Source organism: Heteronotia binoei, chromosome 7 (assembly GCF_032191835.1).
Source record: "Heteronotia binoei isolate CCM8104 ecotype False Entrance Well chromosome 7, APGP_CSIRO_Hbin_v1, whole genome shotgun sequence".
Taxonomy (NCBI): domain Eukaryota; kingdom Metazoa; phylum Chordata; class Lepidosauria; order Squamata; family Gekkonidae; genus Heteronotia; species Heteronotia binoei.
In genome coordinates this window covers 66,432,321-66,446,712 of record NC_083229.1, presented here as the reverse complement: position 1 = coordinate 66,446,712, position 14,392 = coordinate 66,432,321, and the positions used below count along the sequence as shown (strand labels likewise).

Here is a 14,392-nt window from a genome sequence, read left to right as displayed (position 1 = left end):
CAAGCAGCTTTCCCCACCCGCCCTGCAAAGGTAATCCTTGACCGTGTTCTGCGGACCACCTCCCCTTCTCGTCGCCGCACCGCCTGGCAAAGCTCCCTTCGTTCCCTCCCTCCCCCCTCCGCCTCCTGTTGCATCCCCCGCTGCACAAAGCCCCCTCCCCTCCCCTCCTGCTCCTCCCCTCCCTCCCGGGCGCCACGGCGGTGCTGGGTGGGTGTGTGTGTAAAGGGAGGGGGCGAGAGGGATGAGGTCATCCTCTTTCCCGGCGTCAGTCAGCTGGGTGGCAGCGGCGGCGGCGGCGACGGCGGCAAAGCGGCGGGGCGGGCCAGGCCGAGAAAAGGATGCGCTGGTTCGGGGAGCGCTCGCCAGGCTGCTCCCGCCAGGGGCTGGGCGGGTGAGCGTGGCTCCCCGCAGACAGGCGGCGCTCCAGCAGCGCCTGCAGGCGCCGGTGGCCCAGCCCCGTCAGCGCCCCGAGGAGCCGAGCCCAGCGTCCGCCGCGGCGGCGGTGGAAGAGGGAGGGGGCGGGCTCAAGGGTGCTCCCGGACTGGGTCCCTCTCCCTGCCGCCGCCGCCGCCGCCTTCTCGTCCTCCTCCTCCTTCCAGCCGCATCATGGCCGCGAAGTCGGACGGGGGGCGGCTGAAGATGAAGAAGGGCAGCGAGGTGGCGTTCACGCCGCTGCAGAACTCGGAGCACTCGGGCTCGGTGCAGGCGCTGGCTTCGGGCTTGCCCTCGGCGGCGGCGGGGCCTGGAGGCGCGGAAGACGACGAGGCGCCGAGCGGCGGGAGCTGCTGCGGCTCGGGTGGCGGGAGCCGCTGCTGCTGTGGCGGCGGCGGCGGCCGGGCGGCGGGGGGCTCGCGGGGCTCGGGCGGGGGCTCGTCGTCGTTGTGCTTGCGGCTGAGCCGGGAGCAGCGGCGCTACTCGCTGTGGGACGGGCTGTGGATCCTGGCCGCCGTGGCCGTGTACTTCGCCGACGTGGGCACGGACCTCTGGCTGGCGGTGGACTACTACCTGCGGGGCCAGCGCTGGTGGTTCGGGCTGACGCTCTTCTTCGTGCTGCTCGGCTCGCTGTCGGTGCAGGTGTTCAGCTTCCGCTGGTTCGTCCACGACTTCACCGCCGAGGACAACGCCGTGGCGGCTCCCGCCTCGTCGGCGGGCGGCGGCCACGCCGAGAGCAAACTGCTGGTGAGCAGCGGCTCGGCCGCGGGGGACATGGATGCTGCTGCTGCCGCCGCCGCCGGGGCTCGGCCGGGCACGCCTCAGAGGCAGGCGTCCAACGCTAGCAAGGGCAACGCTACCAACAGCACCAACAGCAGCAGCACCACCAACGCCACGAGTGGAAGCGGCGGCGGCGGCGGCGTCAGGCCGCACAAGAGCCGGTCCGCCTCCTGGGCCTTTTGCGTCTGGCTCATGCAGTCCCTCATCCACATCCTGCAGCTCGGCCAGATCTGGAGGTAAGAGACAAACGCTTCCCACACGGCCGGGCCCCCCAGTGCTGTGCTGCCAGCGACTCAGGCCGGGCTTCCCTAAGACCCCCTGGAGTAACGTGTTTGGGGAGGGAGGGAAGCTTCCTCCAAGGGCAACGACGTGTGTGATGGTTTCAGCTTGGTCTTTGGGTGTGTAGATGCACACTTCTGAATTAGCCAAGGCAGCCTGCTCCTTGTGTGGCATCGTAATTGCGGCCAGATCGATCGCACTGCTATTGCTGCCACTTCCAGAGCCTTTCAGGAGTGGCTGAATAGACGCACAATGGAGAAATGGCATCCACGCCCCCTGCGAGACCGGTGTGTTTTTACATGGCATGAGGCTGAATCCTAGCCTGTTTTCCATCTTGTCCTTTAAACACAGAAAACGGTGGAAGTGTGCTGCTTGGTATTACACTCACTCTAGGGTCTTAAATTGAATTGTCCCTAGGAGTTCTCCTATGTCTGTTGCAAAGTGAAGAGGTACTGACTCCAGATTCCCTTGTAGAAGAAAATCAAACATGCATCTTTTCTTTGAAATAGACATTTATAGTTTCATTCCAACATGTATATTTTCATTTTTATTAAGGTGTAGGTGTGCCTCCTCCTGAGGTGCTGATTCGTCTGTCGCTTAAAAGTAATGTAGAAAGCAGACCCATGAGCAGGGACAGTTTTGCCTGGCCTCATAGAAAGTACCAGCTATTCTCCCAGAGAAGAAAACTAGTGTTTTAAGTATTACAAAGATCCACAAACCTCATCAATAATGGCAGATTAAGTTTATTGTTCAACTCTTTTGTGTTGTATTTACATAATTACTATATTTAAATATATTCTGACATTAAATTTATGGAGTAGTATACTGAGACAAATATTATGTGGAATTTTGCTATGAAATACTCATACACTCTTGATTTATAATTACACATAATATAATAGTAGGAGGCAGTATGCGTATAATTGTTTTTATGACTAGTCAACACAATAAGTTGAGCTTCTGAACAAATACTTTGGATAAGGGTGAAATTCTAATATCATTGAAATAATTGAGAATGATATCAGATGAAGTTTAAAAGAGAATAAAAACCTGAGAATTTTATTGAGGTGGAGGTTCAAATTTAGAGTAGCTGTGAAAAACACTTGCTAATAATTGTGTGACAGCCTAAGAAAAATGCCAGTGTATATATCCCTAGTGGGTCCTCATTGCTTGTTTCTCCTGTCTATGCTGGTCTCTTTATTTGATTTTCAAAACAGGTGACTTCAGAAATTTATTCTAAACTCCTTCAATGAACATTAGACTACTGGTTGACATATTTATTTCAAAGTCTTTCTGAACAACAGTTCATGGTCACTACTGTTGATGACTTTATTGAAATTTTTGGCCTAATGTTTGAAAGGTGTGTTTGAAAGAACCTTTTGTGTTCAGGAAGATATAGTGGAATGAAAAGAGTACTTCTCCAATGTGTTATTGTATTGAATATGACATAGAGCTTTCTCATTCTAAAATGTCATTTAGTTTTATTTGTATTATTCTCCCCACCAGTTTTTTAAACTCAAAAATATTCTTATCAATCCCGCCACGCCCCAGTGTGGCTTGCCTGCAACAGAGCATGACTGCAATCCAGATAATTGATTTTAAAATGTTGCATCATGACCTTAAGGGAGCTATGTGAACTTGATGTGCATTGAGTACAAGCTACAGCTTCCGGTTAGTGGGAACAATGTGGTCTACCAGTCCATCTGTCCATTTGTGTTGTTTTGATCTGTCAATGGACACTGGGAAGCATACACAATTTTTTTTTGCTCATTTTAGCCTCATAAACTGTGTGACAGTATGATAGATCTGAAGTAACAGTTTTGGCTGAATGGGTGTTTGAACCCAGTCTTCCAGATAACAGTTTATTAGATAAGGGTTCCTCAGATACTTTGTTATCTGTTCTGTGGAGTACTGCTGAAAGCATAGACATGTCTGGTTGTATTGTAAGAGCTGAAGAGAACCTCTTTGCTAGTAAGTTGCCTGAAGCCTTTGCAAGACTGTGACATTGGACTTGGTTTTGTTTGAACTTCAACTTTTATTGTAGTAGTAAGAGATGTGCATCATTTTGCCAGTCACTATATCTAATAGTAAACTGTCTGAACACTGTGCAGATAATGGAAGCAGCAAAGCCAGGCCATTCATAGACAGCATAGGGATAGCTACATTCTTGTGGGATTATTCTGGTATGCAAAAAGAAAGAAAGAAAATACTTTGTAAATCAATCAAAAGAAGACAACATTTTAAAAGCTGGTTACTGAGGAAATAAAAATGTTTTGGAAAGGAAAGAATGTCAAGACCAGGTGTCAGTTAAAGTGAGGAGAAGGAGGCAAAATCAACCTGTCCAAAGCTTTGAGGATGTAGAGAATGCTGGAACTGGATGACATTTCCACAATCTCGCATTTCCCTCTTCCTTGCAGTCCTTCCCCAGGCCTATAGCTTCTATAGCTATTAATTTCCCTTTTCCAAAACAAAGTATGTTCCATATTACATACATGATGGAACGAGGGTCTATTTTGTACATAGAGGGATTCTGACACTTCTATACTAAAATATTCTGTATTGCTAGTAATAATTATGGCAAAGTTATAATTAATAAAATTTCACAACAAAGTAATTGTGGGGATGGGAAACTAGTGGAAATGTGTGGCTATGGCTCATAAAGCAGGCAATGAAGTTCATATTCATGAAGTTGATGGAAAATGTAGTTTTTTGTCTTTTTCTTCTTCTTGGAGGGAAGTTTGAGCATAGTAATTTTTAGGAAAGGTAAACCCCAGTCAGATAAGCTTCTGACTGGGAAAGAGAGAAAGTTGGTAACGCGGGATGTGAGTACACACGTATTTTGTAAATACACACAATGCCCTGATGAGTGATTTCAGTTATGCATAGGAATACTAATACATCACTAGTTATCATAACATTAGTAGATATGAGAGCAAACTATTTAAACATATAGCAGTTTGCATATAGTTATTTCCAGGGCTTTTTTTTTTGTAGCAGGAACTCCTTTGCATATTAGACCACACATCCCTGTTGTAGCCAATCCTCCAAGAGCTTACAGGGCTCTTATTGCAGGGCCTACTAAAACTCTTGGAGGATTGGCTACATCAGGGGTGTGTGGCCTAATATGCAAAGGAATTCCTTCTACAAAAAAATCCCCCTGGTTATTTCTATTTTGAACACTGATTATTTTTGGTTGTTGGTTTTTTTTTTTTTTGGTTGCATGACAATCTGTTGGAGTTTTCCAACAGAGTGCCGTGCATCAATTCTGGCTTTAAAATGTAAATAATGCAAAAATTATAACAAAAGATATTTATACAAATTACTTTGTTGTTTTCATACCATCACAAAACGTACAATTATAGAGAAAGTCATAATATCCAGAAAAAGTCCATAGGTTAAATTCATAATAAATAGTTTTCATAAAAGAGAAGTCCAAAGAATTAGTTCTGAGAATCAACTTCATTTCATAACAGAGAAAACACATTCATAACATTTTCATAGTTGAGTAGAAGAGGTCCCCAGAGTTTCCCCTCATTTCAAAGTCTTCCTCAAATAAGGAAAGGAAACTATAGGGTATTGGAACCTTTTCAATACAGACATTAATGATCTAGGCACCAATCCAAAATTTGTTCTCTGGCAACTGTTCAGGAACTTCTCACATTGGTAATGCCTTCACACCTTCTCAAGTCTCTGAAGTGCCCAGGTTTGGCCAATCTTTTCAGATTTCAGAAACTAAGCAGGGTAAGCTCTTGTTAATATTAGATGGGAGACCACCAACAAAGTGCAGGGTTGCTATGCAGTAGCAGGCTGTGGCAAGGCACCTCTTTTTGTCACTTGTCTTGGAAATCCTGAGGGTGGCTTCTGCATGTAAAGCAGGTGAGCCATAAAAGTCTACTTTAAATTGAGGGCACTTTCCACTAAAAACTGGTCAGACTTTCTTGTTTCTCTGGGTATTTCTGAAGCTTGAAAGTTATGTTTCTCTGAAAAAGGAGACCCATCTATCTGGAGGGATACAGGCAGCCATTGGAGACTTAGCATCTGAAGCTCTACAAGTGACTAACTTCCAGAAAAGGGATGTATTTTTTCTTTTGGCTGCATTAATAAGCTCTCCCCACAATTCTTTGGAATACTCTTTTTTTCTATGTTTTACCAATCATTTATATGCTTTTTTGGGGACAACAGTTGGGAAAGCATTTCTTGCTTAGTTCCCTCATCAGCACTTCAGTATTGGTGATAGACCCTATTCAAAGCCATTTTAGCTGCTATGCATTTTTTATTAAACCATGGTTTAAATAAATTAAAAGGCTTAACATGCTTGTCTGATGAGGAATGGAAGAACAGGGATGTATGTTTTGTATGAGATTTTCATACACATGGTTTTATAATGTAGTATTTATTGAATTATATGATTTTATTGTATTATATTGAATTAATGTGTTGTGAGCCGCCCTGAGCCTGCTTCGGTGGGGAGGGCGGGATATAAATAAAAAGTATTATTATTACTTCTATAGGGTCTTGAACTATCGTTGAATACCTTGGTTCTTAACAGAAGTTCCGTTGACTTCCTGAATTCAGAAGTTCTTTTAAACATTGAACTAGAGTGGGGGACCATTTCCCTCAGCAGCTAGACCTTTCTGTAGGTTGAACCATGATGGAATATCTGGAGTTCAAATGAGGGTCCTCAGAATCTAAGAGGGCCCGTTTAAACTTGAGTCTTTCTAACTGTGATGACATTACAGGAAAACATCATTGACTGATGATTTGGCTCTATGATGGGAACAAATCACAGCTGTGGGATTGAATATCTGGAGGGAAGGCAAAAGCCCATCATTATTAGAAATCACAATTGGTGGTAAGGAGCATCTCAGCCAGCACAGTACAGACATATGGTTGCTGACTGGTCAGAATAGTAGACTTTTTGCATGGTGGTGACCAAGGTATCTTGACTGTAGTGCTGTGTCTCAACAGTTAATGGCAAGAATGGCATTTTCCTTCCTCTCCTTGGCTGTCCAATACTGGCAAGCTATTCCCACCAGCAGACCAACTCACCAGCCACTGTTGAAGACCCACCTCTTTCATCACTACTTTGTGTCTTACATTACTGATACTGTGGTATGTTTGACCTCCTACAATCTGTTCCAAAAAAAATATGATTGTTACATTTGTCAAGCTGTTAGTTTGCTAGGACTCATTTGTTTTTGGTTAATAGAGTTGAATGCAGTTTTTCTTTATGAATTTAAGTGCTATTGTTGAAAACAGTTATGTATTATTTTTAATTAAAGCATGCTAATTAGAGAGTAATTGGGGTTTAAATGTTGCATTTGTAGGGATGATGTTGTTAAAAAAGCTATTTAACTTGATTAAAATGAACTCTTACTAGAAAGCATGAAAAGTTATGCTTGGTATGAATGATACATGGTTTATAATTGATATTTAGGTTTGTATTCTTTATATTCTGTCTTTCACTTTTACAAACTTCTGAGGACTGAACTGTGCTAAAGAGTGCACTAATAAGAAGTTGAACAGGTTTTTACAGGGTATTGGGGAAATCATTGTTCTGCTTAAGTCTGAATTATCAATATAGTGAGAGTGGTTCAGCTGGACATTACTTTTCATCAGCATATGGGCAATGATCGTATTGCATATTTGACATCCCTTTCCAAGAGTTTCTTATGTATGTATGTACTGCTGTGAATTTATGTATATCAGGGTACAGAACTGAGTCTTTCTTTCATCTTGTGTATACTGCCAGATTGATTTGAAAAGGGTTTACTGGAAATGACAATCTGGCCTATAAATGTGTCTTCAGTAAACAGTGCAGAGGAAGCAGTTATTTTAATGAGTGTTCTGGGAAGCACAGTGTGAATGATGTAATTTGGGAATATAACAAAGAATGAGTGAGGTGGAACATCTCCATGTACATGACAAGGTGAGGAGTTGGAGATTCTAAGCTACTACCTTTCACTGTTTCTAATTGCTGAAATGCCTCAGTTGCCTAGTTTAGTCTTGAAATAGGAAGACACTATTAGGTGAGAGAGGAGGGTGTTCTTTATCTGGATTGGTAGATAAAATTGCTTTAAAATAGATGTGAAAAAGCTGGAATGGAAATGAATCAGCTACCTGATATAGCTCTGAGGGAAGTGGTGGAGAAAAGCCTGAATAGGGAAGGGAGCCTCTAAACATCTGGCTGGGTTTGAAGTATGAACTTAAGATGGACAGTGACTTCCATAGCCAGGATTCTTCCTTTCAACATTACTTGATATATTATATCACTAAAGCCGTTTCAGCTGCTAACAATTTCAAGGTCCAAATGGATTTTAAGGTAGAAAAGCTGTTTGTCTTTCCTAGTCCTGTAAAATAAACTAAACCATTGTCTGGCCATCAGATAGATCACTGTTTAGAGGTAAGAGACACTGGAATCTACCCCCCCCCCCCCCAGTTTGTTTTTATATCAACAGTTTTAAGGGGAGAAGCAAGATGATACCATGGTTAACTTGTATTACAAGGTTTTCCCTTTTGACTTCCTGTTTTTACTTCATATGTGATATGTGGCAATTCTCCATATAACTGTAGTGCCATCCTGTCCATTCTGGATAGGGAAAGTAATATTTAAGGTTTTCAAGGTTGCTGCCCCTTAAACTACACCTCTTTCCTTTCCTGCTTAATTAATTAGTTAATTCCTTAATACCCTTCTGTATCACATTATTTTTTCTCATTCACTTGCCATAGCATTTCTGAATTGATCCATGTTGTTAGTTCTTCTTTCCTATGTGCATGCTTTTTTTTTTTGCTTTCTTTTGTTGCAAAGACGTAGGGTTTTTTTTCCATTTTTTGTAACTAAATAGATAGTTACAAAATTAGATCATAAAAATAACAATTTGCAAATGTTTTGATAATAAAGGGAAATACAGAATGCCCTCTTCCTTTGAAAATTGATTGTGGAATGGCGCAGACTAGGGATGGGCACAAATCAAAGCACGAATAGTGATTTCTGCCTAAGTAGCCGATTCATGGTTTATCCTGAATAATTTTGGGTACTTGCACCATGCTCAACTTGCAAAAATGAAGTGGCTTATTTTGGGGGGTGGTTTGTCTGTGTCATTATCAGTGGAGGATCCTCCTCATGTGCCCGACATGCTTGACATGGTGATGTCGCTTCCAGTTGATGTCATCACGCTGGACACATTGCAGTGTTCTGCCACTTTCTAGCCCTCTCAGGGGCCATTCTACACCTTCCCAAACCAAATGAAGCAATGAGCCACAATTCATTCATAAAAAAAAAAACCATGAACCAAACCGTCCCACCAAATCAGGCAAATCAATGAATCACGAAATGAAATGAACCACCATTTTTGCATTCTGTGCTCATCCCTAGTTCAGACATTAAACAAGAGGTAATTAATCTTGAACTAGTATGATTGAAACATTCCAGGCTTTAGGGGCTTTACATATCGTTGTCATCCCCTTGAATTGAGCCCAGAAATAAACTGGCATCCTTTCTAAAACAGAAAAGATATGTTCCTTACTGGCAGCCTCTAACATTACTTGGGCTACTGCATTCTGAGGCAGTTTTAAGTTCTAGGTTGTCTTTAAGGACAACTCAGTGTAGAGTACATTACAGTAGTCCAGCTGTGACATTAGAAAAGCATGGATTAGCATGGCCAGATTGGTTTAGTTTAGGACAAAGGAGAGCAGGCAAACCAGATGCAGCTGATAGAAAGTGCTCTTGACTGCCTGCTTTTCAAAGAGGAAGGCTGGGTCCATGAATAACTGTCAAGCTTTTGACCTGCTCTATAAATGCCAACTCTACTCCATTTTTCTATCAGTGGACCCAGACCTTCCAGGAATCAGTCTTACTGATCAACTCTATCTTGTTGGGAATCAGGTTAAACTTGTTCTATCTAGGACACCTTACCGCAGCCTCAGAACAACAATTCATGGTGTGATGGATGCTTATGGAAGCCTAGATGATGAAATACAGAGTTGGGTGTCTTGATGATGACACTCAAAGTATGGGATTTGGATTATGTGCATTGAGTCCTCTTGTGGAACTAATGACAAGAACCATATGAGTGTTTGCATTCACTTAGAACAAAGTTAGAGTTCAGTGGCACCTTTAAGACCAACAAAGTATTGTTCAGTATGTGAGCTTTTGTGTGCACGCACACTTTGCAGTCTATACATATAAGGCAAAGGTTGAACAGCAAATTACCATGCAAGCCTGCAATATAATGAAATGTTTCAAGAGTTACAAACAGGAATAACAAGTTAAGCTAATAAGGTCATCATTGTTTACATTCAATTCTGGGAGAAAACAAGCAAATAAATGTCAGACATTTGCCTTATATGTATCGACTGAAGGCTCACACCCTGAATAAAGCTCACACCCTGAATAAAACTTTGTTGGTCTTAAAGGTGCAATTGGACTCTAACTTTGTTTTCTTGCTTAAGACCAACATGGCTACCCACCTGGATCAATCTGCATTCACTTAAGTCTTTGCGTGAGAGACAAAGTTACACTAAATGTCTTGTGAGCAAGATAAGCAGTGACCAGGGCTTTTTTTGAGCAGGAACACACAGGAACACAGTTCCAGCTGGCTTGGTGTCAGGTGTGTGGCCTAATATGCAAATGAGTTCCTGCTGGGCTTTTTTGTAGAAAAGGCCTATGTTAAACAATGATGATGTTAGGGCATGTGGTTTAATGCAGGAATGAGTTCCTGCTGGACTTTTTCCACACACACACACAAAAAAGCCCTGGCAGTGACTGATGTTATATTATTCACTGTACTCCTGCTCCAGGTCCTGACAGTACCTAATTTTTTACTTTTCTACATTAGCCTGTAGAATGCTTGGAAATCAAAAGCATATTTCCCCTTATTCTGTAAAAAATGAAATCTTGCAATCAAAATATATTAAGCCAGTGTGGCGTAGCAGAGGGTTGGAAGAGGGTCTGGGAGACTCAGATCTGAATCTCCATTCTGCCGTGGAAGATTGCTGGATAATCTTGGCCAGTTGCATACATTCAGCCTAACCTATCTCACAGGGCTGTTGTGAAGAGAAAATGGAGGAAAGGAGAACAATATAAGCTGCTTTGGGTCCCTATTGAGGAGAAAGGTGAGGTGCGAATGATCTGGATGACCCAGGCTGCCCTGACTTCATCAGATACTGGAAACTATAAGCAGGCTGGTATTTGGATGAAAGACTGTCAAAGATGCTATGCAGAGGCAGGCAATGACAAACAACTTCTGAAAGTCTTGCCTTGAAAACCCTGTGGGCTCACCTTAAGATAGCAATGACTGGGGCTTTTTTTTTTGAGCAGGAACGCACAAGAATGCAGTTCTGGCTGGCTTGGTGCCAGGGGGTGTGACCTAATATGCAAATGAGTTCCTGTTGGGCTTTTTATACAAAAAAGCCCTAGCAATGACTTGACAGTACTTGCCACCACCACGTAAATGAAGTAATAAATAAATAAGGAAACATGCTGCCTTTTACATTCGCTGAATTTATTCTGGGCAAATAATTTATTTATTTTGGTCCATAGAATTTAGATTTGCCAGGGTCAAATCATATAAAGCCTTATTTTGAACTGGGATTATACCAATGTAACAATATGTATAAGAATTTCTGTTTGCTTACAGGCTAGGGATTTTTTTTTTTTTAAAAAGAAAAATGCTAAAGTGGCAAGGGTTGATGTCGGAAGAACCCATTCAAATAAGGTATGAATTTATATGCACAACTGGAAAACGGTAAATATGATAAGTGAAAGTTACGTAAAAATAATAAAAATTAAGGTTTTCAAAATTAATGTATATCTTATGGGATACAATCATCAATTTGCTCCTTAAGTGTGATGAAATAAAAGGAAAATATTTTATGGACTTCTCAGTTTGATGACAATATCATCTAAATGAGAAGAAATAATTATTGCAATACATAAGTTTGGAATCTTCAGCAAAGTTCTGAAATCAATGGATAGATGTTGATTGAACACTCAGGATCCAGCATGGAAGGCAACATAAGAACATAAGAGAAGCCATGTTGGATCAAGCCAACGGCCCATCAAGTCCAACACTCTGTGTCACACAGTGGCAAAAAATTTTATATACACACATACACTGTGGCTAATAGCCACTGATGGACCTGTGCTCCATATTTTTATCTAAACCCCTCTTGAAGGTGGCTATACTTGTGGCCGCCACCACCTCCTGTGGCAGTGAATTCCACATGTTAATCACCCTTTGGGTGAAGAAGTACTTCCTTTTATCCGTTTTAACCTGTCTGCTCAGCAATTTCATCGAATGCCCACGAGTTCTTGTATTGTGAGAAAGGGAGAAAAGTACTTCTTTCTCTGCTTTCTCCATCCCATGCATTATCTTGTAAACCTCTATCATGTCACCCCGCAGTCGACGTTTCTCCAAGCTAAAGAGTCCCAAGCGTTTCAACCTTTCTTCATAGGGAAAGTGCTCCAGCCCTTTAATCATTCTAGTTGCCTTTCTCTGGACTTTCTCCAATGCTATAATATCCTTTTTGAGGTGCGGCGACCAGAACTGCACACAGTACTCCAAATGAGACCGCACCATCGATTTATACAGGGGCATTATGATACTGGCTGATTTGTTTTCAATTCCCTTCCTAATAATTCCCAGCATGGCGTTGGCCTTTTTTATTGCAAACGCACACTGTCTTGACATTTTTAGTGAGTTATCTACCACGACCCCAAGATCTCTCTCTTGGTCAGTCTCTGCCAGTTCACACCCCATCAACTTGTATTTGTAGCTGGGATTCTTGGCCCCAATGTGCATTACTTTGCACTTGGCCACATTGAACCGCATCTGCCACGTTGACGCCCACTCACCCAGCCTCAACAGATCCCTTTGGAGTTCCTCACAATCCTCTCTGGTTCTCACCACCCTGAACAATTTAGTGTCATCCGCAAACTTGGCCACTTCACTGCTCACTCCCAACTCTAAATCATTTATGAACAAGTTAAAGAGCATGGGACCCAGTACCGAGCCCTGCGGCACCCCACTGCTTACCGTCCTCCACTGCGAAGACTGCCCATTTATACTCACTCTCTGCTTCCTATTACTAAGCCAGTTTTTGATCCACAAGAGGACCTGTCCTTTTACTCCATGACTCTCAAGTTTTCTAAGGAGTCTTCGATGAGGAACTTTATCAAAAGCTTTCTGGAAGTCAAGGTAAACAACATCTATCGGGTCTCCTTTGTCCACATGTTTGTTCACCCCCTCAAAGAAATGTAACAGGTTAGTGAGGCAAGATCTTCCCTTGCAGAACCCATGCTAAGTCTTCCTCAATAACCCGTGTTCATCAATGTGCCTACTCATTCTGTCCTTGATAATGGTTTCTACCAACTTTCCCGGTATTGAAGTCAGACTGACTGGCCTGTAATTTCCCGGATCTCCTCTGGAACCCTTTTTAAAGATGGGGGTGACATTTGCTACCTTCCAGTCCTCAGGAACGGAGGCAGATTTCAATGAAAGATTACAGATTTTTGTTAGAAGATCCACAAGTTCAACTTTAAGTTCTTTCAGAACTCTCGGATGTATGCCATCCGGACCCGGTGACTTATTAGTTTTTAATTTGTCTATCAGTTGTAGGACCTCCTCTTTTGTCACCTCAATCTGACTCAGGTCTTTCAACACCCCTTCCAAAATTAGTGGTTCTGGGGCGGGCAAAAAGTTCTCGTCTTCCACACTTATACATGTACAACTCTTGAACTCTTGATTTCTTAAGTCATAAGGTAATCTGAATTTTTTACCTTAGTTAGCCATGGATTCCTTTAATGCTAGATGCAGATTGTATCACCTTGCCCCACTTCTCCAGTTGTCATGCTGCTGTCATGATTCTTTGCTTATCTTTTTAATTTTTTTAGTGTATGGATAGTGCTACTTAAGAATTATACAATACTACACTTAAAAACAAAAGGTCTCTGGACATTTCCATACCACTGCTCCAGGACAGCACAGTACTTGAATTCATTTGTAATGCTGTTTGCTGCAAAGTACTGCGTATCCCATTGTGGGCATCTATATGGAAAAGGCTAATTGGCCTCCTGCTGCTTGGGGGAAGGAAAGAGAGTACTTCAGGAATTTTTTAAATGCTGATCAAGAGAGCATAGAAAAACACTTGCCACTTGCATTCTCGTAATGTAGTCACAGCGTTACCCTGACCCCCCATCTCTGTTTTGTTGGCATCAGCAATAATACTGGATAGGTCACTGAAAATGCAGAGGAAACATCAAATGGGGGGGCTGATTTATTTTCATTCAAACACAAAGCATATGTTCCCTCCTGGACATAGGAAAAACATTGTCCAAACAATAGCATGTTAGGAAATATTTTATTTGTGGTTTCTTTTTTATAATGGCGTTTTTAATGGCATAAATGATTTGTACAAGAATGGAAGAGGATGTCTTCTAAAAACAAACAATAAAAAGGGTGCTGAAATGGAGACAAATCTGTATGTGGAATCAGGTTTTGTCAGCAGGGATGTGAATGATGGATTAGTATTAGAAAACAAGGATATGGTGGGAGCTAGGATAGTACCCTCACTGATAGTCCTGAATTTGATTTTTAATAAGGTATCGAGATGTCTGGAATACAGTGGTAGTGCTTTAATACTAGTTTTTTAAGAACAAAGGCAACATCAAAGAATGTGGAAATTATAAAGGCTTTATATGGCTATACATGTATCACATAATTAAAATTCTTTTGGAGGTCAACCTTGAACCTCTTTGTTTACTGTGAAGATTAGCATTTAATAGTGGTGGTTGGAAAACTAAATGGTAAAGTATGTTGTTATCAGAAGAACCCCAAAAATCTTGTGTCTGTAAGGCACTAGTGGATTTGAATCTAACTATCAGAGATAATGTTCCTGTTGG

At 42.3% G+C, this 14,392-nt stretch overlaps 1 protein-coding gene across 1 annotated transcript in view; it reads left to right on the top strand.

Moving 5' to 3' along the window:
• Positions 1-305: 305 nt before the first annotated feature.
• Positions 306-14,392, top strand: part of XKR4 (XK related 4) — a 264,972-nt gene continuing 250,885 nt past the window's right edge. Inside the window, exon 1 of the mRNA XM_060243789.1 lies at positions 306-1,448. Coding sequence (XP_060099772.1) covers positions 607-1,448 — 842 coding nt within the window. The 5' untranslated portion in view covers positions 306-606. The remainder of the gene's footprint in view (positions 1,449-14,392) is intronic.